Below are 26817 nucleotides of genomic sequence, written 5' to 3' on the forward strand. Positions count from 1 at the left end.
TCACAAAGTACTGAAGAATATCTTTCCTGTGTTTTCATACAGAGCTTCGGAGAGTTCTTGCAGGTCATCACCTCTGCATGCTGCCATCACCTCTAAGACTTGACTGTGAAGGCAACCAACACATGCACAAAATTCCAAAATAACAAACTTTAATCTCAGTAAAAGTATATCACCAGATTGAAAAATTAAACTCTACTTTATCCTCAAAAAGGACAGTCCAAGTAAGGGAGAACTACATACTGTACAAGTGGATATTTTTGCGCAACTAATTTTTCGTGCTTGGCCGGGTGAGAAGAGGTTTGCGTGCTTTTAATTCCGCTGAATCAAGACATCACGCACAGGAACATATGGCAAGCAAAAATATTTGCGTGCTTTTATTTTTGCGCTAGTTTCTGGTTACGCAAAATGCGCAAAAATTTCAACACCGCAAAAATTTCCACTTTTACAGTATCCCAATACTATCACAATTCTGACTTCAAATTTGGGTGCAATGTCAAGGCCTCTTGGTATCCAGTTGCTATTGATTGTAACTTTATTCAGTGCATAGCCTGCCATGGAATACACACTGTTGCCATGTTTATAATCAATTGTAACATTGTCATAAAAATGGTCAAGTAAAGATTCAGAGTGGGAACAACAACTTTCTCAACGACAAGCACAGACTAAACTAGAAATGTCGCTATGGCGACTGGTATGCCTCTGCCATAATGCATGATTCTCCTAATAGGTCTAAATAGTACATGTGGACAATGTGTGATTACATTTTCACATAATTGGCAAAATATTAAAATGACAAGTTTATCACAAATGTGTTGAATGTTCACCTGCCTTGTCCTGGTTTAATTGGATGAATAGGAGAGCATGTATCAGGGATTTAAGGACTTTAACTTGACTTTGACCCATTCATACATTTATGCATTGAGTAATTTTCAAGGTATGGAGAAAAAGTGCAATTTCTGTATTGAATAGTAAATTGCTACCATTTTCATCTGGCCTTTTACCCTGAAATTGATAAGATAATCACTGTCAGGCAGAACATGCATACATATGTAGTAAGTTTCAAGATAACTTGAGCCACTTCCAAAATATGGAGGAAAAACTTAGTTCAGCATTTTCACTTGATCTTTGACCTTTTGACCTTTGAGGCAAAAACAAAAGAAAAAAAAAAAACTTTCCAGAGAATTTCTATTAGGTTATACATGTATACACCAAGTGTTAAAAAAAAAAATCCTGCTGGCATTGCATAAACATGAGGGAAATAGTAAAAGTTTGAAGTGTTGCCCTCGACCTTTGACCCGTGACCTTTGACCCCATGAACCCATAACTCTAAATAATTACTGCCAGTCAGTACATGTATACCATACTATGTTCCATGAAGATACCCTGAACAATTTCCAAGGTACGGAGAAAAAAAGTGAAGTTTTAATATATTTACTTGACCTTTTGACCTTTGACCTTTGACCTCATGACTCAAACTTTCCCTAGAGAATTTTAATTGGGTAATACATATATACACTAAGTTTCAAGAAAATATCTTCAGGCATTGCATAGATATGGTGGAAATAGTGAAATTCTATGTATTTGACCTTGACCTTTTGACCTTTGACCTTGAGCATGTGCACCCAAAAGTTGATAGGCACAACTTCACTCCCTAATACACATACATGCCAAGTTTCATTAAGATACCTCAAAAGGTTTTGATAGTTAACCTGTCCACAAAATTCATTACAGACGGACGGACAACCCGAAAACATAATACCTCCGGCACCACTTCGTGGCGGAGGCATAAAAATAAGCTACTACTTACAGCTAAAGTCAATTTATGACTTTAGTTACAGATATGACAACAGCTTTGCTTTCAAGTAGCCAAATTGTGACTTATGATTTCATAAGTTTACTGTAATTGCTTCCAATTGTATAATTTGTTCATCTGAACATCTGGTATTCCAGCTGCCAATATGAAACCAGGAAAAAAGAAAGTAAAACATCATGTTACCAGATAAAACACAATTCATGAAAGAAGAGGCACCTCACATATCAGCAAATATACTCACATGATGTGGCATGGTTCATTTCTCCCTTTGACACAATGATCCTTTTCCCATCGTTCCTTTTTTTTAGTTGGAAATTTCGTCTGCACGTGCTTGAACCCAGCATGAGTCGGCTTAACTTCACACCATGGGGCATCTGGCAGTGAGAGAATTTACATTATCAGTGAACGGTAGGAAAAACTACTATTCTCATGTCACATCATAAGGATAGAAGTCAAAATTTCTACGATCACATCATAGGCCCTAACTGACATCAGTATTTTGTTTTAGATAATGATTAAAAAAAAAAGAAAATCACACAGAACAAGTGAGAAATGAGATAAGCTGCTATTAACATGTTCACCATGACTCAGGCAGAGTGGTTGCCTCTCGATTCTGCACAAGCTACAATGTGTAAGATACACACATTCATGATAAACATGTGTCCTATAGATTAGGCATAGAGAACACAATAAACACACACACACACACACACTAATATTCAAAATACTAGAAAGCAACTTTCTTCTTATTTATTTATTCATTCATTTATTTATTTATTCATTTATCTATTCATTTATCGATGTTTGGCTTATTTTAATCTTTTTCTGGCATGTCATGCCATACAAAACACAAGCAAAATCCTAACAAAATCACATAAAGCATTTTCTTGAAGAACTAAAACAAAACTTACAAAAGCAGCTGACACTAACAAATATGTAGCCTGCAAGCTATCCCAAGTAAATTTTTTAACTTCTGACATCACTTTAAGTCAGTTTTTGTGAAGACACAAACAAGAAAAGACATTGGCTGTTATTGCAAATACCTACGCAAAGCAAAATGAAAACTAGAAATGTCGCTACGGCGACTGGTGTATGCCTCCGCAATAATGCATGGTTCTCCTAATAGGTCTATAGTACAATGTCCTGACAATGTGTGATGACAGTTTCACACAATTGGCAAAATATTAAAATGACAGGTTTGCCACAAATGTGCTGAATGTTCACTTTCCTAGAACTAGGTTCAATTGGATGAATGATTAAAACGTCAGAGTGCAGGTATTTGGGGGAACTGATGATTTTTACTTGACTTTTGACCCTTTTATAAGTTTATGCATTGAGTAATTTTCAAGATATTGAGAACTAGATATATCGCTACGGCTACTGATATGCCTCCGCCATAATGCATGGTTCTCCTAATAGGTCTATAGTACAATGTCTTGACAATGTGTGATGACAGTTTCACACAATTGGCAAAATATTAAAATGACAGGTTTGACACAAATGTGCTGAATGTTCACTTTTTCTAGAACTAGGTTCAATTGGATGAATGATTAAAATGTCAGAGTGCAGGTATTTGGGGAACTGATGATTTTTACTTGACTTTTGACCCTTCTATAAGTATATGCATTGAGTAATTTTCAAGGTATTGAGAAAAAGCATAATTTCAGTATCAAATGGGAAAATAGCATTATCTAAACCTGGCCTTTGACCTTTGACCTCACAGTTCCAAAGAGAATCACTGTTAGGTTGAACATGCATAAATATGTAAGTTTCATGACGATACCTTGAGTTACTTTCGAGATATGGAGGAAAAAGTGCAATTTAGCACTTTCACTTGACCTTTTACCTTTTGACCTTTGACCTTTTGGCAAGAAACTTCCCCAAAAATATATATTGGGTAATACATGCCATACATCAAGTTTGAAAAAAAAAACCCTTCAGGCATATTGCATTTTAAGGAAAGTAGTGATATTTTGAGGAGTTGACTTTGACCTTTGACCCCCTGACCTTTGACCCATGACCCCAACTTCCCTAGATAATCACTGCCCATCGGTACAAGCATATATACTAAGTTCCATGAAGCTACCTTGAACCATTAGCGAGATATGGAGAAAAACATGAAATTTCAAATTTTTTTTCACAAAATAACCTGTGACCTTTGACCTTTGACCCTGTGACCTTAAAATCCACACAAAGTATCATCCCCCAAGGATATACCCTCGTACCAAGTTTGATGTAAAACCACCACACGGTTCTTGAGATATCGACAAAAACAAAACGGGACGGACGGACGGACGACCCGAAAACATAATGCCTCCGGCCACTTCGTTGCGGAGGCATAAAAAGTATAATTTCAGTATCAAATGGTAAAATAGTATTATCTAAACCTGGCCTTTGACCTTTGACCTCACAGTTCCAAAGAGAATCACTGTTAGGTAGAACATGCATAAACATGTAAGTTTCATGATAATACCTTGAGTTACTTTTGAGATACTGTAAACCATGATATATTCGCGGCATGAAATTTTCGCGAATTGGAGCCAACAGCCCTTTTCGTGGCATGAAATTTTCGCGAATTGCCACTGGTGTTCAATGCATGTAGTGTAGACAAAAACTTTCGCGTGTATTTTAATTTCGCGAATTTTGGCGCTCGCGAAATCAAAATGCACGCGAAAATTTCTCGTTTTACAGTATGGAGGAAGAAGTGCAATTTAGCACTTTCACTTGACCTTTGACCTTTTGGCAAGAAACTTCCCACAGAATATATATTGGGTTATATATATGCATACATCAAGTTAAAAAAAAAAATCCTTCAGGCATTGCATAAATATATAAGGAAAGTAGTGATATTTTGAGGAGTCGACCTTCACCTTTGACCCATGACCCCCAACTTCCCTAGATAATCACTGCCCATTGGTACATGCATATATACTAAGTTCCATGAAGATACCTTGAACCATTTGCGAGATATAGAGAAAAACATGAAATTTCAACCTTTTTTTCACAAACTAACCTGTGACCTTTGACCTTTGACCCCGTGACCCTAAAATCTTAACAAAGTATTATCCCCCCAGGTTATACCCTCATACCAAGTTTGATGTAAAACCACCACACGGTTCTTGAGATATCGACAAAAACAAAACGGGACGGACGTACGGACGGACGGACGGGACGGACGGACGACCCGAAAACATAATGCCTCCGGCCACTTCGTTGGCGGAGGCATAAAAATATTTTCACTGTCTTCGTCAGTATTCAATAGCATACATTTGCTACCATACCTGTCTCAATCATAAGTCTGTCCATTGGTATTGTACACATGGCATCAATGTTCTCCTGGGTTTTCAGCGAACTAGCATAAGACACAAGAAACAACATAAACTTGTACATGAAGTTTCACATACATAACAAAATTTACTTGAATTTGTCAATCACATCTTCATCAACATTCTTTTCTTTACACTGTTTTATCATGAACAATTTCTATTACAGCGTTCTCATGAATGGGAAGAGTGTTGAGAGCCTGTCTTCTTTGGTTAACACTCCTACAACTACAGTAAACCTCGCTTAAGTCGACATCGCATAAGTGGACAACTCGCTTAAGTCGACACGATAAAAAAGTCCCAATTTTTGCCTTTGTTAATCCTTGAAAATTTCTTCAACTTAGTCGACATTTATAAGTCGACAACTCGCATAAGTCGACCTGATTTTTGAGAGCCAACTGAGCTGAAATACATGTTAATTCCCTCGTCTAAGTCGACATAATTTTTTCGGTCAAAATCTTATCATCATTCTCTGAAAAAGAATTGTTATTCCGCTCCAATTCGCAGCATTTCTACTCGGTAATTCGCTAGTGTACGGCGCGGTAGTGTTCGCACCATCCGTCCATTGTTTTGTACGCCGGAATAGAAAGGGCATACACTCATTTACATTGGAGAATTACATGTGTAGTACCCAAAGCAGTTCACTTTCCCCCTTTTCTCCTTGTCATTATTCTCAAAACGCACAAATTCTGTACACCTATAGGTCCTAGTAGAGAGTCATTATCAGAACATGAAATAGGTGTCTCGTTTATCCGAATATTCTAACGTTAATCATTCCGAAGCAGTATTAGAAACCTGGGCCCGTTTTTAGAAAATTAATTAAAATGCAACTACATGTAATTAAATGGAACTAAAAATCAAATGCAGGTGTATCAAACCACTAGCAACTTTGCACATAAACGTAAGTGCGTTGCTGAAAAGGTTTGCGTGTGATAATCATATGAAACTAGAAAAGAGTTGTATGAACCTGAAACTCAATTGCGTTTTATAAACGCAACTCTAAAAATCAAATGAAGTCCATCAAATCACGCACAACGCTGTATTTAAACGCAAGAGCGTTGCAGACGAGAAGACTTGCAGTTTTTGTAAGAAACTAGAAACTGTGTTTAACAGCATCTCTTAACATCTACGGAGGTGCGTTATTGTTGAAAAGTCTTGCATTATCTTTTATTTCGTACGAATAATCAAAAATTGAACGCAACTCTGAAAATCAAATGCAATTGCAAGTCCATCATATCACACGGAACGCTTTTAAAAAGACTTGCTTTTGATAACCATACGAAACTAGAAAATTGTAGGGAACTTTTTTTAAAAAACTCAATTGCGTTTAAACACAACTCTGAAAATCAAATGAAGTCCATCAAATAACGCGCAACGCTGTATTCAAACGCAAGAGCATTGCAGAGGCTTGCTGTTTTCGTAAGAAACTATAAGAAACTGCATTAAAAGCATCTCTAAACATCTATGGAAGTGCGTAAGTATTGAAAAGACTTGTGTTATTTTTATTTCGTACACAAAATTAAAAATCAAACGCAACTCTGAAAATCAAATGCAAGTCCATCAAATCACACAGAACGCTGAAAAGACTTGCGTTTGATAATCATCCGAAACTAGAAAACTGTCAAAAACTTAAACTCAATTGCGTTTATTCTAAAAATCAAATACAAGTCCATCAAATCACAAGCAACTCTGTTGCAGAAAAGACTTGCGGGTTTTGTACGAAACTAGAAACTGCGTTTAAACGCATAAAATCTATATGGAAGAGTGTTATTGTTGAAAAGACTTGTATTATATTTTATTTCGTGACGGAACTTTCGCCGTGATCGAACTTAGTTTGCACTAGCAGGGGAAAGACACCGCAACATTTACACGTTTCAAACTACCGAAACGCATGCTGCTTCACGAAATGTCAATGAAAAAATAGTAGCAAATTATTGTTACAGTTCGCTATGCCGAAGGTTTAAATCTCAGTCCAAAGTTAAATTAGTCCGACGATGGAAAGAGATTTGTTTTTACGAAAGTTAGTTATTTGAAAAATGTCATTTTTGGATTAACAAACTTTTCTTCTTCTTTCTATTTCAGACTGGCCCGTGCCGTATACAGAGCGGTGGTATTGTTGCGAATTGGAGCGCGAGAACAATTCATTTTCAGAGTATGGCAATAGAAATTTAAGCAAAACAAACATGGCGACTATGGAAAGGAAAATCACACATCCTATTTCAACTCGGTCGGCACTGAAAAATTATCTCGACAGAATCATACACATTCACACGCATATCTTCGCAGCAATGCACTTGAATTTAAATCGCAAAGTTGCATGCAATTTGGGGAATATGCATTTGATATTTCAAATCAAATTTAAAACGTACAGTGTCTAGAAACGGGCCCAGGTTTCCAATCCCGCTCTCTCAAAATCTCTCAAGGGATTTGGGAATTGTGCGTTGTCGTTACGAGTCTGCGCAAGATTTATGCATGAACTAAAACATAATTGTTGCTAATGTCAGTAGGTATGTTTTGGCGGCAAAAGGAGTAAGATTTGGGTAGCGATCCGCATCATTATCTTACTCTGTATAGGGGAAATTAGTTTTCATTTATAAGTCGACAAAATGTCGACTTCCGCGTAAGTCGACTTTCGCGTATAGTCGACGTGTTTTTCTCAGTCCCGATTATGTTGACTTACGCGAGGTTGACTGTATGTATGCATGTAAAAATCATATATGAGACTGAGCAAGAGTACAAAAGGGAGGGAAAAAGAAGCACTACATTTATGCACTACATGACAAAGAAGTCATACTTTATCCCCACTCCCAATGGTAGGATTTGAAGTTTGAAGGTATTGCTTTTAAAGCTTTCATAATACAGAAAGAAATAAAGCTGCAGTGTTCACCAAGAAAAGAAAGTTGGATAATTACCAGCCATTGATGCCTATGTGGAAGCCAAGTTCCAACAATTCTGAAACCTCCTTCTGAGTACCAGTAAAAGAATGCACCTGTAACAAAATAAATAGATAAAGGGAAAAAGTGTTACAATGCCAGTACACAATTGCAACTGTAAAAAGACTCTTTCATTTCAAGGGGGGGGGGGGGGGGGGGAGAGAAATCATTTATCACAATCCCACTAAAATTTTTCAAGTTCAAGTTCAAGTTTAAGTTGATTTATTTCACTTCCAACAAACAAATAAGAAATACAAAGAAACGCTCATATACACAGACGTCATGAAATCAGTACCACAATGCGATGAACAGAATAACATTGTAAGAAAAATATAGGTAAATTATCAACAGAGATACAAATAACTGTTACGTCACTGTGGTAAATGCATAACAATATTGCTGGAAATGGAGGGGACTGCTAAAAAGCAGAGCTTGTAGAATGCAGTCCCCTCATAGAGAAAAAAAATTGCAAAAAACAACAACAACAAATTTCCCTAAGCAGTAGCAAAAAACAAACAAACAAACAAACAAACTAAAAAGACAGAGTAATACACACATACATGCACACATACGGACGCACATTAACAAACACATGGTGGTTCTCTTGTAAGGAAAATATTGATGAGAGGATAGAAAGATATAAAGATATAGTAGTGAAGAAGGTAGTAAGTCCAAGGTGGACAAGGGGGGGGGGGGGAGGAGGGGAGAGGAGAGGAAAATGGTGGGTCATAACCAGGGCACTGGAGGCACAGAAGCACAGGCTCGCTGATGAAGAAAGAGTAGTGAGAATAACGAAGCAACAGCAACTTTGAAAATCAAAAGTAAAAAAAAAAATGAATTATGCTGCGTACGAAGTTTTTAGATGATTCTTTAACTTTAAAGAAAATGTATATAAACTTAAAGCTTCTTTTATATCATTATCCAGAGAATTCCAGAATTTTGGTCCAGAAAAGGAGAATAAAGATTTTGCGAAAACCGTCCTAGTCAAAGGCAAATGATATTCATGGGATTGACGGGTTGGATATGCATGAACAGTTTCATTCTTTAAAAACATGGAATCAAACACAAGGGGGAGAGAATGGTTGGTGAGTTTATACATGAATTGTCCTAATTGCAAACGATAAAGATCATGAATTTTCAAAATATTATTTTCGTGGAATAAATTATTAGTATGACTTCTCCACGATTCGTGACAAATGATACGAAGAGCTTTTTTCTGTAATAATAATATTCTTTCTGTATAAGTAGAAAAAGTGTTTCCCCACACAACACTGTATGATTCGTGTGGAAACCTAATAAATGAAATGAAATGAAAATGAAAGTTTTATCTTTATCTCTCTTTTTTTTTTAACTAAAACTAATCTGAAAACTGGTAAAATAAGTAGCCATCTGCCTTTCTCCTATGGAAATAGCAGCCAAACAGATTCAAAATTTGACAAAGTAGACATCAAAGGCACAACAGAAGAAAGTATTTTGAAAGATCAGGGCCCCATTTCATAAAAGATGTTATGATAGCAACTCTTGCTGGAATGGCAACTTCCAATAGCAACAGCCAATCAGGAAGCTGGATTCTTGCCATTACATTGTACAAGTACCATGACAATTGCCATTCCAGCAAGAGTTGCTATCATATCAACTCTTTATGAAATGGGGCCCTGAAGATGTTGAAAACATGAACATTTAACATGAACATGTATGGCATTATGTTTCTGATACTACTTGTGCTAACTTACTTGAGGGTACACTAATATCTGGATATCTGAAGGCTCAGTGCCTCATAGACTGGTTTGCGTTTGTGTGTTTGCTCCTAATTGAAGGAAGGACTTTTGTTTCTGCTCTTTCTGCATTTTATACTAGATGTGTGACAAATATAGTACATGAATGAATATCAATACTCAACAAAAAATTATATAAATTAACTTGAACTGTGCTTGCAGTATGGGAGAAAATAGATATGGATTATATATAGCAGCTAGAAAATTCAAATAGCCACTATGTCAAGCATTGCTTGAAGTTTCGGTGCAGCAGCTTTACCGTGCAGAGGACATTGTTCTTCATGCACATCAATGACACGTCTAACAGTACACATTTAAAGGGAACGTAAACCCAAAGAGCAATGTGGATTCCAGTGAAAGCAGCAGCCTAAGTAGAGCACATCAGTGAAAGTTTGAGGAAAATCGGACAATCGATGCAAAAGTTATGAATTCTAACATTTTGGTGTTGGAACTGCTGGATGAGGAGAATACTAGAGTTTATGACGTATGAGTGGACAACAATACAAAGAAAGTATAAAGAAAATTCAACAAAAATTCACTTTTCTAGCATTATGAAAGAGCACTTGACTTACCGCTTTCAGAAGGCAATGGGGATAATTGCTACGTAACCCTTAATATGTCAGCATCAAGTTGATGGAATTTGTAATTTTCATGAAAAATGAATTTTTGTGGAATTTTCTTTATATTTTCTTTATATTGTTGTCCACTCATACGTCATAATCTCTAGTAGTCTCCTCACCCAGCGGTTCGAACACCAAAACTTTAAAAATTAATAATTTTTGCATCGATTGTCTGATTTTCCTCAAACTTTCACTGATGTGTTCTACTAATGTTGCTGCTTTCACTCAATCCACATTGCTCTTTGGGTTTACGTTCCCTTTAAACTCTTGACCGAAATCTGGTTAATACTACAGGCAACCTCGCCTAATGTACAGTTATGTTACATGTACAGTTATCTCGACAATCTGCTGTTGTGTGAACGGCTGCCAAGAAACATCAATGTTTTGATCGCAATTATTGGTATTCAGTAGAATTCTGGCCCCCTTGAATAGTGATTTTAGAAATGAGACTGGGAATGCGATACAAATCCCACTCCTTCTGTCATTGGAATGCAACTACTGTATCGTAGCAGTGATCAAGTTCACGCATAAATAAAGTAGGAACAGATTAACATTGAAAACAAACCAAAAGTTAAATAGAGGAACGGGAACAGAGAAAGAATCAAGACTGACAAGATTGAAAAACTGGAACTCTGAGTGTACGCATAGCACAGCTCTTTCCCATGTGTGTGCTAGAGTTTTCCCATGACCAAATCGCAGGGAAAGACAATGCAACATTTACATGTATTGCAATGCAACTTCAAGAACATGAAAATGTGGGAACTAACAAACAATTGCAATTCCTTGTTCTGAAAATTCACTATCTTGAAGGGCTCGTCAATAAGAAAATTAAATAAAGGTTCATTATTTCAAAGGTTTGCTGATCCCAAAATGAAGAAAAAGAAAAAGGTTTGATATTTTCCAGGTTTGTAAATCCAAAAACAAAATATGAGATTTGTTATTCTGAAGGAGAGTTAGTGGACACTTTCTTTTTTGGACTTAAAGGGGCCTTATTTAATTGTCAGATCAATGAACCTTCAGAATAACGCTGCACATATGTGGATTAATGAAACCTTATTTCATTTTCTCATTAAGGAACATCAAAGTATGCAGAATTTGAGTGTTTCAGAATAACAAACCTTATTTGATAGTCAAATTGACGAACCTTCCGAATATGGAATATCACCCGTAACAAACACGTGTCTGCAAAGTGCATGGACAAAGGATGAGCTGGGGCATTATCATATGTGTTATAAGACAAATGGTATGCATAACTGACTGCCACAACACAGAGTATGTTTTGGATATCGCTTAGAAGGCAAGTATAATAGTATAAAGCATGTAATTTTTAGCGACCACACAAAAATAAATCTAGAAAATTTTGTTTAAGAACAATTTCCCGCTGTATAGTATACTCATGTTTTTTGCCCTTACACAGCGCGAACCACACCATACGATTGCAAGTCCGCAAGTGGTAATGCTGGGAATCAGAGTGCCAGAACAATTGTTTTTCAGAGTATGGCAATAGGAAATTTGAGCAAAGAATTATGTTGACCTAGGCAAGAGAATTTACACAGATTTCAACTCAGTTGACACTAAATGAGAATCAAATCAACACATAAAGTGAGTTGTCGACTTACAAATGCCAACTACAATGTAAAATTTTCAAGGGATGATAAAGGGAAAATCAGGACTTCTTTGCCGTGTTGACTTACGCGAGTTGTAGACTTACGCAGTGTTGACCTCTGCGAGGTTGACTGTACTATTTGTCAGCAGTAATACACAATGTGCCGCATCATGTACACTGTGATATCTAAATGCTCTATAACTATGAAAAAACCTGTACATGATTTGGCCAAGCAATACCCATCAGATTCTAACAAACAAGGCTGCAGTCATATCACAACATTCTTCACTATTGCAGCCAAAGCTAAAAATTCTCTTTCACTCTTTTTAGTAGACAGGATGTTAAATAAAAAACAAACAAACAAACAAACAAAAAACACAAGTAATTCCTTCATACTTACCACTCCTCCCTTGATCTTCTCTCTGTTTCTCCTCACAATATCTGAAAGTACACACACATACAGAAGAAAGGATACTGAAAGCTTGATAACCCCCACATTTGCCTCTATTAATTGTAAAAAAGGATACATTATCTTAAAGACAGCCAATCCCTTTTGCATGCAAATTTTTGAAAAATTGGTGAGAACACTTAGGTATTGAAGAAAACACTACTTGGAAACCTATAAATTTTGAACTCAAGAGGGTCTTTATTTGTTTAGTTAAATTGACCGTTAAGATCTGAATAATTTTTGCGAACTTCGCAAAAATTACAAATCTAAATACTAGTCTAGTTCTACAGACCTGTGTGATGCACTTAGTTGTACATGTAGTTCATGTAAATGGTGTGTTGTTATTTGCCATTGATAACAAAGTAAGAGAAGCTAGTGAATTCTTCTTTTCTGACAGCTTTGCGAAGTTCGCAAAAATTACAAATCTAAATACTAGTCTAGTTCTACAGACCTGTGTGATGCACTTAGTTGTACATGTAGTTCATGTAAATGGTGTGTTGTTATTTGCCATTGATAACAAAGTAAGAGAAGCTAGTGAATTCTTCTTTTCTGACAGCTTTAACATGCATATCTGTTGTTCGAAGTATAAGTATCGTATTACGACCACAGGAGGATTAATGTATGCAGCTGTGCCTAGTACACAGAATACGTTACGGTGAGCGTTTGGTGCATTATTTGAATTTCAACGGCTAACAACCTTCAAATATCACACAAATGTTATAGATTTACAATAGTCTTGTCATTCTGGTGGAATATATCATGTTCTGTGCTATTTGGGAAGGAATGCAAAAGGGAAGGGCCATCTTTAAGACAGGTATCTTGAAGACTTGATAGATTTGGGGTTATCAGACGACAGACTTTGGTCGACAAAAGTCTACTTTCTGAGCACAAGAACATTAATGTTGTATACACTTGTAAATGCAAAGTACACATGTAAATGAACCTGTACCAAATGCAAGTGTTTTAATTATGATATTATTAATGCACTGATTATCTAGACCCCCCCCCCAAAAAAAAGAAAAATTATGAGATGATCTGAGTATAATTTCTGGTATTTTGTTGCAGCCTTAATGTAATGGACTAACTGCACAAAATTATTTTCTACAGTTGCAGCGGACGACTATAATTAACTCCCCTGAAACCCACGAAACGTTTTGAATTTTCAATCGTCATCGAGGCAGTGCGAATCGGGCGTTCTCATTTTCACAAAAATTTCACCTTCTCATATTTCCGCTATACATTGACCAAAATCGCTCAAACTTTCAGTATCAATGCAAAATGATGATTTCTATCCACATACGAAAAATCACGAGAAACGATTGAGAACTTTTAAAGTTATTTAACATTTCATGTTTCGCTGTCTCGGAAAACTACCCTCTGATTATTTCCAGACACATCTGGTCGCACCACTAAATATTCATGAAACTCAACATACATATTCATTAGACATGGGCGGACGTTATCAGAGGGATGTTCGCTTGGACGATGACCTATTTTTGAAGTTACAAGTGAAAATAAATGAAATATCTTGTCAGAAATCTCAAATTTAGCGGGAGCAGCAAACTAGAATAATGACGTCATATTCTAAGAAAAACTGATTTGCGCTTGCGCAATGAATGGACTTTCCCATGCTGCTTCGATCCAGTGAGCTGATTGGTCGATGCAGTGTACTGTACCACACTGTGCTGTGCATGTGCGATGCGAGGTGGCTGCTGCGGATGCCTAGTAGTACACTGTACATGCTATAAGAGTGGGCCGCGGGGTGTCGATGATAAGTAGCAGTGTGCTGCAGGGGACTTCGCCACCTCAAAAACAAACTACGCACTTACGTTATCAGAACTGGCCTATTAAAAAGAAAGTAGCAAAAATTTGAATACCTACCAGCTATGATACCACTTGCAAATTCATGACATTGGATTATTCGGACTTTACGCAGATTTTACTGCACTAGTCAAAGTAACATTTTAACTACAAATTCCCGGTACAAGTTACGATCAGAGTACGGCAGTGCCGTACGGCACTGAAGTACAGGTGACGTGAGCGCCACAAAGATGTGGGTACGTGGGACTGTACCCTGTCTTCCCGTGTGTGAATGACTATGAAATTTCGTGTTCGGAACGAAGGTAGAAAGTCTTTCGATTATTTCCAGACATATCCAGACGCATGACTTCTCGAATGCGATATTTTAGAGTTCCATAAAGAAAAACATACTTAGTAATATACTTGAAAGTTTTTTGTTGTTCACGAAGTCAAAATGTGAAATTTTAGCAGATTTCTGACAATTATTTTCCGTTTTGAGAGTGAAGCTATGCTCCATTTTGGAATATTTTATCGTCATTATTTAAAAAAAGTAACATAATGGCAGGTTGAAATGAGGTTTTTACTATTCATAACTGTTTGGATAATTAAAAAATATGAATGAATAGTAAAGTTACTGCAGTTTTGCTGCGACACTTTCCTAGCGGTTTTCGTGCGAAACGTGTTCATTCAAGAGGAAAGCGAGGTCACGTCAAAATGAAAACAGCAAGTTAATTGCACCCGTCCGCTGCGACTGTCTAGTTTCCCATCCCTACCTTTTGTTAAAGATCTAAAAATTCAGTGTGATGGATATTATTAGACTGAATATTCAAGTCAGAAACCAGAGTTTGGGCATTAGGCGTTACTCTGCAGAACAATATGTCTACCACAACAGTTAGAAATGTTCATTGACTTGTCTTTGACCTTGTTTCTGAAATGATTTTTTTTTTGGGGGGGGGGGGGTTGCATATTTCATTACACTTACTCCCATTGTGACAGGTATACATGTATTCAGTTTTACAGTCACTTTACATAATCGTTTCCGATGGGCATAAAAAAGTTTATGCTGCTTCATATTTGTTTGGTATTGATAACTACTTTGCAAATCTCAAAATGCCTTCTCACTGACAGGCTTGGTCATTGCTCTCCTCGCACATGACTGTAAGTGTTCAAATGACTGGAACAAGCATTTATTGTGTATAGATACACCAGTTGACAACAGTAGCCTCGTCAGAAACAACTGCAGTCCCAAAATGGACACTTGAAAACACAAACTGAGAAAGGAATGGTCCCCTTCAACAAGAAAAATGTGAGCAGTATAACAGTAAATCTTACCTACAAAATCTGTATGTGATGCTCTGCAATGTAGAAACAATGGTAGGTTGGTTTCTTCTGCAAGCGTCATTTGTTTCTCAAAGTATCTGGAATGCCAAAAATTAACATCTTCATGAAATAGACCATTTCTGTAATTCATTACAATTTACGCATGTTTCTTTTCCTACATCCTAGTAATGAAGTACTTCATTCACCTACTCCCTCCCATTAAGTTCCATAGGTAGGAATTCATCTAAATTTTGCTAGGTAGGACAAGCCTCCATCAAGCTTTGTGGTTGTTAAAGGCTACTTTTGTGAACAAAGCATGCATAAATCTGAATACATTATTACAGAACTGGTCTATTGAGAAATTGTTATAAAATACCAACATAACTTTATCATACCAACACTGGAGTGCATTCTAGGAATGTCAATTGGTCTACGCATGGTTGACCAATTAATGTATGATGCATGATATGTTTTAAGCATATTTCATCAATGCATGAAATATTCCTCGGGAAGCTTTGTGATATGATCACTACATGTACTTGCCTTGCTTTCACTTAAGTCGTTATTAGAAAGTATTGTCTTCACAAGGATTGATTATAGCCCCTATCTTCCACTCTGTGGTCTCAGCTCTGGCAATACAGCACACCATGTATGACATGTCTATCACAGACACACAATATTATAAGGATCAAATTTTGTACAGTGGCTAGCTTCTCTGACATGGAGCTAATGCAGGAGACACACACAAGAGCAGAAAGTGTTACAAAACAAACGCATACAAGAATGTGCAGTTATTAAAATCAAGGCCAGATAGACTGATAGCATTGCATGAACAACTGTTGAATGTGCAAATTTCATGTCATTGCATTGCTGCCGTGAGTACCAATTTTTACTATTTACATGGTTTGTTTTTTGTTTTGTTTTTAACAGTGCATGAGGAGCTAGTACATTTACAATGACATGCACAGCAAGATACTTACTTTAGTTGAACATCTTTTGGGCAGAAATGTAATCTGTCATAATCTGAAAGAAAAAAAAAAATGCATAACACAAACCAGGGAGGTGTTAGAAAAGGAGTGGAATGATCCATGAATCTCTATCCAACGCGTGTAGATTAATGCATAGGTTCTACAGATTGACAACTAAATGCTTAGCATTCCACTGGCTTTGATGTTCCATGCTCCAAACCACTCTTCCCTAAAGTTTTGAAATGGAGATCTAATAAGAGGTTCTTGATTTCAAAAATTTTAAGGTGTATTTCCAACAGAAATGCTCAGCGAAATCCTGCCCTCTGTGTGTGAAACGTTTTGGTTATATCTCATGAAACAGACCCTTTCAGTTTTTCTTAAAAGCTTCTTGTATCAATACCCTATGACTGAAAAACTGGAACATTAGTTTCTCATTAAAAGTTAGTATTTAGCTATCTTGCGCACATTTGTGCATACTTGTTTGCCAGGTTTAGTACCTAAATGTGAAATCTTTCAGATTAAAAAATTGGCTTATGTGTGTTTTCACATGATTAATTATATTTTGCAGCCAAAGTACAACTGATCTTTGTTTGCATGTCATGTTCTCTACACACTCAATAGGCGTTTTCACATCAGCCCGACGTTTCGAAATAGCGCGCTATTTTCTGACTTGGGAAATTAACCCGATCACGAAATAGCATGCTATTTGATAATGTGAATACAAATGAGCGCGCTAATTTTATCGCTCTGATCGAGAAAATTTCTCAAGTCCAACTCGGGAAATTTCCGAAATAGCGGGATAATTTGCGAATTAGCGCGCTATTTGATAATAGTGAAATCGTCTCAAGAAATTAGCGCGATGCATCCCATCATACCAAGCATGTGTGACCTGCTAAAGAGCATGTTTTACTGGTACACCCGACACTGTTTGCGCATGCTCAGCTGTCAAATTAGTTCGGGCTAATTCTCTTCAGGCTGATGTGAATAGGAAATGAAATGGCACGCTAATTTGCTATCGCGAAAAATATCTTGAGCTTGGATTTTTATTGGGTTGATGTGAAAACGCCTATTGCTGCCAAAAATATTGAAAGGGACAGCAAGCTTGCTTGCTGGGTTTGTTGTGAATGAGGAAAGATGCATATAAGTAGAAATGCTGTCTTTTGTCGAAACAATTCATTAACACCTGCAACAGGGCGCATAATTTCTTGGCAGCACGGAGCATGGGCACAAAGGAGAGATTCTTATTTCTTCTCCTTCTCTAACACCTCTCTGCACAAACTTCTATCAAATTTCATAATTGTTCCTAATTACCCTTACTGACTCTGGTGTAATGACTGTTTTGGTAATACATGCACATTTGTACTAACGTCAACGACATGACAAACTTAAACCACAGGAGCAAAAGTACAATCCACCTAATAAAATGACGTGGTCACTGGCTCAAACACATGAATCTTTACTTCATTCAATTTGACCATTATCATGTACTGCTAGTACTATATAAAAACAGTGTAGACACTGCCCTTTTTCACATGTAGTAAATAAGTATGTGGACGAAAACAGGTGGACTAATTCCCTTGGAAATGTTCAATAATCTGGAGGAGTAATTTTTTTTTTTCATATCATGCCTGCATGGATTATTGCATTGAACTGCTTTAACACATTCAATACCCGCTGTGCTGCCACTTTGGAAATATCACATTGTGCTTTGTTGTTTCTGATAAATACTACTGTTCCATGGAACCATGTGGAGTTGATTTCTTTTCGTTGGATACTACCAGCTGTATAAAATAAAGTTTGAATCAGGTACAATAATGAAATGTCATTCTGATCTGAAATCTGAGATACAGATAATTAAAGGAAATTCACACATCAAACTATATGAGCTACCTACATACCCCTCACAGATACTTTCATCCACATTCTCAGATCTTGTATGAGACCCCGTTTACAGTGAGTGAAAGAGCCCGGCCTTCATTTCACTGTAAATGCTCAAAAGGTCAAATGCGGTACTAAAATCCGCCACACATTTGGCCAAGCTCTGGAGGTAGACCCCGTTCTAATACAGTGAGTGAAAAGGCCGGGCTCGGCCGCAGCTCGGCCCGGTCCTGCACTGTAAACCCACATTCCCCAACTAAGATGATAAGATTCATGCGTATATCACTTACCTAACCCACATTCCCCAACTGCCACCACCTTCTGTCTATTGTTTTGTATTAAGTCAAGAAGGTCTTGTAGGTAACTATCAGGGCCTGAAGAGTGTTTGTCAAACTCTGAGCATCGTGTTGGGTGACAACCAGCAGTGCTGAACAACATGTCTGTAGATCAATGAAAAATATGCATAAGATTCAAACAGAACCACTGTAAAGGTGGAAATTTTTGTGGATATTACCTGACGAGCAACTAGCGTGAAAATAAAAGCATGCAAATATTTTCTGCAGGAGTATTTAGAAACATTTGTTGCTATGGCGACTCGTATGCCTCCGTCATGAAGCATGCTTGTCCTAATAGGTCTGTAGTATGTCTTCACAATGTGTGACAACAGTTTCACACATAAAAATTCCACATAATTTTTTTTGGTTATTTTAATGAAAAGTACATGCGTACACATTCCTTTGAATTGCTACTGATATGTGGTAAAGGTAATATTATTTCCTCACCTTTCAATATGATAGAAAAAAAGAAGAAAGATGTTGAATTTTCTCTAAATTTTCTTTATACAATTTTCCATGTGATGTCAATAAGTGTTGTAGTCTTCTCATCCAGTAATGGCTGTACCAAAATTTTATAAATTCATAACTTTTCAATGGATTGTTTGATTTTCCTTAAACTTTGCTGATGTTTTTACTGACATTGCTACATTCAATATATATTCAATATATATTTGGATTTCATTCTCATATAAGAGCAAACTTTAGAGGACTCATACCTCATGATATCTTCAATGTGTGACACAGATATCCAGTATTCAAAATGTCAATATGGCATACACAATGACCTGTGAGGATAGGACACACATTGAGAATATCATAATTAAGGTATGAATTTTTACAAGTTTACTCTTAGAAGTGAAGAGAAGTTCTGTGGAGTTCTCACAGGTCATTGTGTACATCATCTTTATATTTTCTATACAGGATAACTCAGCTGATGGACTGAACAAAGACATTGTCCTCTTACCATTTGACTTTGCTAGTTCCAGTGCTTCTTTGCTGTCTCCCAGCGATCCCCCAGTGACCATCATCTGCATATTGCACAGTAAAATTGAAGGTGTATGGATAACCCCACTGCCGCTTTATCAGCTCAAACACCTACAATTTTAAGTAATTACCCTGGCTTTATTGTGTGCAATATCATGGTCATTCATCTACTTTCACTTTCTACTTGCGATATCACTATCTATCCTCACTACTGACATACAAGTGTATCTGCTCGTAACATCACTAAATCACTATCTACATTCAGCACATCAAAATACTGTTGTTGAGACCATATTTGCTTTTAATATTTATGCCTGAACATTTCTTGCCACACATTTGTACTTTTAAATCACATGGGTTTCAAAACAAATAAATGTAACACACAAGGTCAAAAATGATGAAAGGCTGTATTTACAAAGAACAGTTAAATATAGAAGGACCATAGTGCCTAGAGTAATGTATTTTCACAAATGGTGTAAAAAAACATCTGTTAGAGCAAATGAACACATCTTGATCTCTCATGTTAATCCTATGTTTGAGATTATTCCCTTTCATTAAATGTATTGTTAATATTGTAGGATTACCCCCTCTGCCAAACTGCATACGTTGCTGCTGTAGTGTTTATGCTATCACCTATGATATGGTGATGGCCTATATCACTGTGAAAGCACTTCTTCCACTTTTTATGTAATGTGAAAATATAAACAGATTGTTCATCATTACTACCAACAGCTCAAGATGACTAAAGAAGAGAAATCATCAGTTTCACTGTAATTTACCAGCCCTATGAATACTGCCTACTTGCTATCTCCCATGTTGAAAGATCAAATTTGGCTTGCATATGTTGCTCAAGTCAAAAGTCATAGCATTTTCAGGAGCAGGAAATGTGAATTTTTGAATATTATTGACTTATAATTGGATCATTTTGTGCAAGAGCTGACATTCTTAGCAAGAGAGAGAGAGAGAGAGGGAAAATAATGGGTTCATTCATGACAGAGTACCAACCTTTTTCATTCCTACATTCACAGCTCTTTGTATGACAGCTTGGAAGTCATCTGCAATAAAATAATATTCTCAAAAAGAATTGTTGACCCTCTTCTTATCATGTCTGCTGACTTAGTATCTGATACATGAACATTGTATACGCCACATATTTGGTGAGTCTAATTTTTCGCGAATCGAGACTTCCTGACCATTCTGTGAGTAGTTAAATTCGCTATTGCAAAGCACTGAAATGAGAACTGTCAATGTGGAGGCAACATTCATGTCGGGATCAGATTTAAAATTTTCATGTTTTTAAATTTGCGAATAGCATCCAACTCACAAAATAAACCTCATGAAAAACTCAGCTTATACTGTACAATAAAGGTGTCGCAACAAATAGATTGCAATGCACCATAATACACCTTCACAGTAGCTTGCCTCTTCTTGAAAAACAAACAAAAAGCAAAAAACAACCCACTACATATCCTATTTGCTGTTTATTGTGAACATGCACATCTAAAATTTAACATCTTGAACCATTTCAATCAGTACAAATATCAAACAAAACACAAACTTAGAAACTTACAAATGGAAGATGCATTTTATTCACATGTATGTAATGATATTCAAGGTTAATATCATGCAACACAACAAACAAAATGAATTGACTTCTGAAGTAAAGGATGAAGCATCCTAGAACTCTTCTTTTCCCACATGCCACTCCCTTTTTTCAACTCACCTTCATGTTTCTGTGATCGATGGTATAATCCTCTGAACATTCCATCTGTTGCAGAAAAAAAAAATCATGATGCTGAATGATGAAACAAAATAGAATGTTTTCCAGGTAAAAATTATTTTACACTGAGGTTCCTGAAGGATATTAGTCTTTGATTTCCAAATATTACATCAATATAAGATCTAATGGTCGAGATGACTTGAATATCACTTTCATATGCTGTCCAACCAGCCTCACAATTGACAAGCATTAATTTTGAATGAATGCCATTTACTAACAGATCCATATTCTTAATATGCTTTGTAAAACAATAATTCAAATCGAACTCTTAAATTCTTTTGTCTATGAAACAAACCTATGACATGCAGATATATTGCACAGTATGCGGCAACTGGTTTTGGCCCCTAGTATACCCTGGGTACATAAGATACTAGTGACATAAGCTTTGGTACAAGTTAGCGTCTATGTACCAAGCTGGGTCATCTTTGCTCAACTCATCCAAACAAGGAAAAGATAGATGCAGGAACTTTTTAGTTTGCACATATATCAATGGTGTACAGATGCCAAGTCTAATTCAAACTGGATGTCAATTTGCCTGTTTTTCTTTTCTTTTTTAATTTTTAATTCAACAAAACACTGTTGATAAACATTGTGTTGTTGTTCCTTCAGTTTTCACATCCACATGGAAATGTGTGTGGGTTAACTTATTGGTGATAGACCATGGTATCATTTATGAAGAATGTCAACATATAGCTGGTCATTGTCAGCCTGTCAATATATTATTTTACCTACAAGACTCGAAGCTGAATTTGCTGTCTGTTTATATTGAAAATCTTAGTGGAGGACAAGGCAAGTGCCATAATGTGTCTCGCCCGTTCACGTACAAGAAATTGTACGTGAATGGGATATAAAAGATTAAAAAAAGAGATTTTTCAGATAAAAAGAGATATAAAAGGGTAAAAATCTATGGCAAAAAGAAACGTGCCATAAAAACTTAATGTTGGGCCCTTAAACTTCGTTGACCCCTGCCTGTGACCTTTGACCTTGTGACCATCCACTCCCCAAGGGACATCTACCATCCAAGTTTGGTCACAAACGGACATATGGATCAAAAGTTATGACCCACAATAGAAACGCGCCATAAAAACTTAACATTGGGCTCTAAAAGTTCGTTAACCCGTGCTTGTGACCATTGACCTTGTAGTGACCATCCACTCCCCAAGGGGACATCTACCATCCAAGTTTAGTCACAAATGGAGTTATGGATCAGAAGTTATGACCCATAATAGAAATGCCCCATAAAAACTTAACATTGGGCTCTAAAAGTTCATTGACCCCTGCTTGTGACCTTTGACCTTGTGGTGATCATCCACTCCCCAAGGGACATCTACCATCCAAGTTTAGTCACAAACATACCAATGGATCAAAAGCTATGACCCATAATAGAAACGCGCCATAAAAACTAAACATTGGGCTCTAAAAGTTTGTTGACCCCTGCTTGTGACCTTTGACCTTGTGGTGATCATCCACTCCCCAAGGGACATCTACCATCCAAGTTTGGTCACAAATGGAGTTATGGATCAAAAGTTATGACCCATAATAGAAACGCACCATAAAAACTTAACATTGGGCCCTAAAGTTCATTGACCCCTGCCTGTGAACTTTGATCTTGATGTGACCTTCATGTACGGTAAAATGTGAAACTTTGTACAACCCCTCTTCCCTCGAAGTTTGATTGCAATTGAAATCCAGAGTAAAGAGTTACTGAAGTTTTTGTAGCGTTACGGACAGCGGACGGAAGGACGAGGGATGGACAGACGCCGCAGGCGATCCCTTAGTCTCCCCTCACTTCTGGTGGGCTCGACAAAAACCAAATGCAATTGAAGGAGCTCAAAACATCAACAATTCATGTCATACCATCCAACAACTATATATGTCACAATTTCACCATCAACTAATGAATGATAAATGTATGCATGACCTCTATGTAATTGCGTACAGATGTAACATGTCCAAACTGTCCATATTTCCTCAACTTATATAAAAATTTATATTCATCCAAGTTAACAGAATTTCTCTGGTCCTACGTGTATGCCAACTTAAATAAGGAATACTGTTTGTATATCAAATACACAAAAATTTGTTCATCAAACACTTTCTTTTTTTCAACAGTATTTAACCTCTTAAAAAATCACATCCTGAATTTTTAACACATTCAAACATCAATAGGAAGATTTTTGCTGCTTTTCATAATTTGCATTCATAGCCTCACTGCCATGTTTCCTCCAGCTTCAGAGACTAAAATGCATCAATGAAGCCAATCCACAATCATGCTTCTTGTGTACCTCTTTAAATAGATTTATTAATTTGATTTAATTTTTCTTTTCTTTTCTAATGACATGAATAACCAAAACAAAAGCTTACAGAAGCTGGGGTGCTTACCTGTCAGGTTGGCTCCTATATCTGTAAAGGAGAGGGAGAGAGAGGGAGAGGGAGGGAGAGAGAGAGAGAGAGGAGACTTTCACTAGCCTGATATTAGCATATAGCACAGGATTATGAAAAGCAAATACACTGTACCAACAGATGCTGAATGATTCCCACAAAACATTATTTTTGCTTTTCTTTCATTTTGGTCACCATAAATTCCATGTATTGGCTATGGAACCAGAGGGTGGGGGGCAGGGGACTGCAGTCCTCAACACTTTTGGCAAACCTTCCCCCTTCCCAAAGCTAAATCTTAACCCGTTGAGGACGAGTCCCGAGTATACTCTGGCAGGTGTCTATGGGAAATGCATGTTGTAGGAAAATCAGTCCATCCTCAATGGCTACACAGTACTCTTCACTCAATCGGGTACTCTGCTTTAAAATTATTATTAAAGGAAATCTCCAGATGATTTTTGAACAAGCATTTATAAATTAATTATAATGAGTACAGAGTTTTGGAATTTATAGTGACTGGAATGAAGGATAAGAATGTTTTCCAAATTTATAACAAATTGCAATGAACAAGGATGATAAAATGGCAGCCTCACCATAAGAATGCATGAGTTGGGGCTCAAGAAAGCATAACAAAAGAAGAAGGTACACATAGATTAGACACAGGTGAACTTGTTAAGCACACTGCATTGTAATGAAATCACACTGCTACATTTCTGAAATATGTGAGCCTCCTACGCGTATGTCATCATTATTGTTCAGTGTAATTTGTTCAAGGTTCTTCAAAGTATTGGTTTTTCTTCTCAAGGACCACAATAAATTCTACAAATCTATACATGGAGCTGTCAATTTATGTACTACATGATGTGAAATTCTGAAAATCGTCTAGAATGCCCCTTTAACTGACTTAAAAAGTGAAAAACATTTCCTGATGTGTGTTATATTTACCGGATAAATGGGTAAGAAATTTCCCGATTAACCCAGTCTACTTGAACCATGGTATCCTGCAGAAAACCTTTAGAATTTGTGTAAATATAAATTATGAAGAAACTGTGAGGTGCTGAAAGTTGGTAGAGATCTTAAGTTGACAGTTTAACATGTTGAATGTGCAGTGTACAAACGGCTGGCGGACGTACGACCGGTACAATTAACACGTTTTTGCATGCTGTGTACGTAACCTTGCATCGGCGCTACACACACTACCCAACATACTGACACTAACACACACACACAGTGACACACTGATCACTATACATGTGATTATGAGCTAAGGGTAGCTCTTGAGCATGGATCTACATGGTCCCTATAATCCTATGAAGAGAATGAGAAGAGGATTGATGAAAATCCCAAATCAGCTTGCTTTTCATGGCAAATTTTCGTCTGTTGGCGTGGTACGTGTAGCAGCCCTGATAGTCCGTGTAAACAGTGTTATCTGCTGTTATAAAATGGGTTCAAGAATGTAGCCAATTGGAAGCGATGAAATGAGTCATGTGTGCCTGCATTAAAGGGTGTGTACAGTTCTGGTCGAGGTGAGTATTTAGCTTTAAATATTTTACGAGATATTCAGAAGCAACTCTATGAGATGTCAAAGAGCATGCAATTTTAAGGTGCTACCTGAATGAACGAAAGTCTCCGTACTCAGTCGCCACGTCTGCACTCAAGCATTGCCGCGCCTGGCGACACTCACGCCAGTAATCGCTCGCATTTCAGCATTCGCATGGGTCGTTTGACATCGCATTTAAATCCATGATTTTAGATGATGCCTCGAACCGATTTTGCTCAAATTTCGTGAGTAACTAGGAAACTTGTGAAGCTTTATGGACATAATCAAGCGAATTGCCGCAGTCCTTTCATTTTCGCGTTGCATTGCAAAAAAGCGTGGAGATTCCTTATAAGGGGTGCCCCGGGGGTTACTTATAAGGGGGACGGGGTTACTTAAAGGGGGACGGGTTACTTATAAGGAGGGGCCCCCCTTGTGAGTGGGTTTCCCGAACTGATGTGTGTGAAGCGCAAAGTTCCTAGGGTTCATGTTCTCTGGTGATATCCGAGGCTTATTTTTTCAACATACGATAGCAATAAGTAAGAAATCCTTTCCACCGGGAGACACAGAGCCAGGGCGGGAGAAATCAAATCTCAAGCGGGAGAACGGGAGATTTTGCAAAAATGGGCTTTCGACGGGAGATCTTCCGTCGAAAACGGGAGAGTTGGAGTCTCTGCGAATACATGATGCAAGGGCCTAGCGTTACGAAGGAGAGGAAGGAAGGGACAATTACGGAACGCACTCCGAAGAATTTCTGTTTGAAGCAGTAAAAAGAAAAGTTAATTGTCATAGTATTAGTAATTAGTATGTAAAGTACAAAGTATTTGTCATACCGATAAAACGACGTGCTGTTCCTGCCACGGGGGTTGCCATGTTTTTATCGAAACGCTATCTATCTCACGTCTCATACAGTATACGTAGTCTAACCAGGGAGTAGCTACACGCAGCCGCTGTAGGGACAGCGTCGCTTCGCGACAGCGGCTGCGTGTAGTTAACCAGGGAGGTGAGTCTCACATGGTCTAACCGCGGACCGTACGCCGTACGGCCGTGGGTCTGACCTATGCAAGATGCCCACTCATCCATGCATCTAAAGCACTATTTGGGCACCCGTCCCGCTTCATCATGAATATTCATCAGGCAGTAAGATACTGTACTGTGCTAGTATATGGCAGAACGCTGGATACGTGTAAAACGTATCGCCGGGAAATGTGAAAATCTCGAAAAATTGCATCAACGGGGAGTGTTAAAAAGTCTCGCCGGGAGATGTAAAAATGTTCAGTTTTGCCGAGAAATGTAAAAACGCTGCCGGGAAATGAAA

At 37.4% G+C, this 26817-nt stretch overlaps 1 protein-coding gene across 1 annotated transcript; it reads right to left on the minus strand.

Moving 5' to 3' along the window:
• Window positions 1–26449, minus strand: LOC139736313 (deoxyribonuclease TATDN1-like). Its single transcript, XM_071647040.1, has 13 exons — window positions 26333–26449; window positions 23966–23986; window positions 21527–21571; window positions 20809–20858; window positions 19784–19847; window positions 18775–18924; window positions 16619–16661; window positions 15651–15736; window positions 12471–12511; window positions 8049–8125; window positions 5095–5165; window positions 2055–2187; window positions 1–103 (listed from the first exon to the last, which is right to left on the minus strand). The coding sequence occupies exons 1-13, from the start codon at window positions 26370–26372 to the stop codon at window positions 1–3; spliced, it is 924 nt and encodes a 307-aa protein (XP_071503141.1). The 5' UTR covers window positions 26373–26449.
• Window positions 26450–26817: the final 368 nt, after the last annotated feature.

The sequence above is a fragment of the Diadema antillarum genome, unplaced genomic scaffold, assembly GCF_040938485.1.
Source record: "Diadema antillarum isolate AM-2024a unplaced genomic scaffold, OU_Dant_1.0 seq00000636_RagTag, whole genome shotgun sequence".
NCBI lineage: Eukaryota > Metazoa > Echinodermata > Echinoidea > Diadematoida > Diadematidae > Diadema > Diadema antillarum.

What these genes read in the sequence shown, in the direction of transcription:
- LOC139736313 (XM_071647040.1), bottom strand. Translation starts at nt 26,372, where the DNA reads ATGGCAACCCCCGTGGCAGGAACAGCACGTCGTTTTATCG. An exon ending in TGAATGTAGGAATGAAAAAG is followed by an intron (nt 19,848 to 20,808) that starts GTTGGTACTCTG and finishes TGCAATATGCAG; the next exon opens with ATGATGGTCACTGGGGGATC. An exon ending in CAGACTTATGATTGAGACAG is followed by an intron (nt 2,188 to 5,094) that starts GTATGGTAGCAA and finishes TCTCACTGCCAG; the next exon opens with ATGCCCCATGGTGTGAAGTT.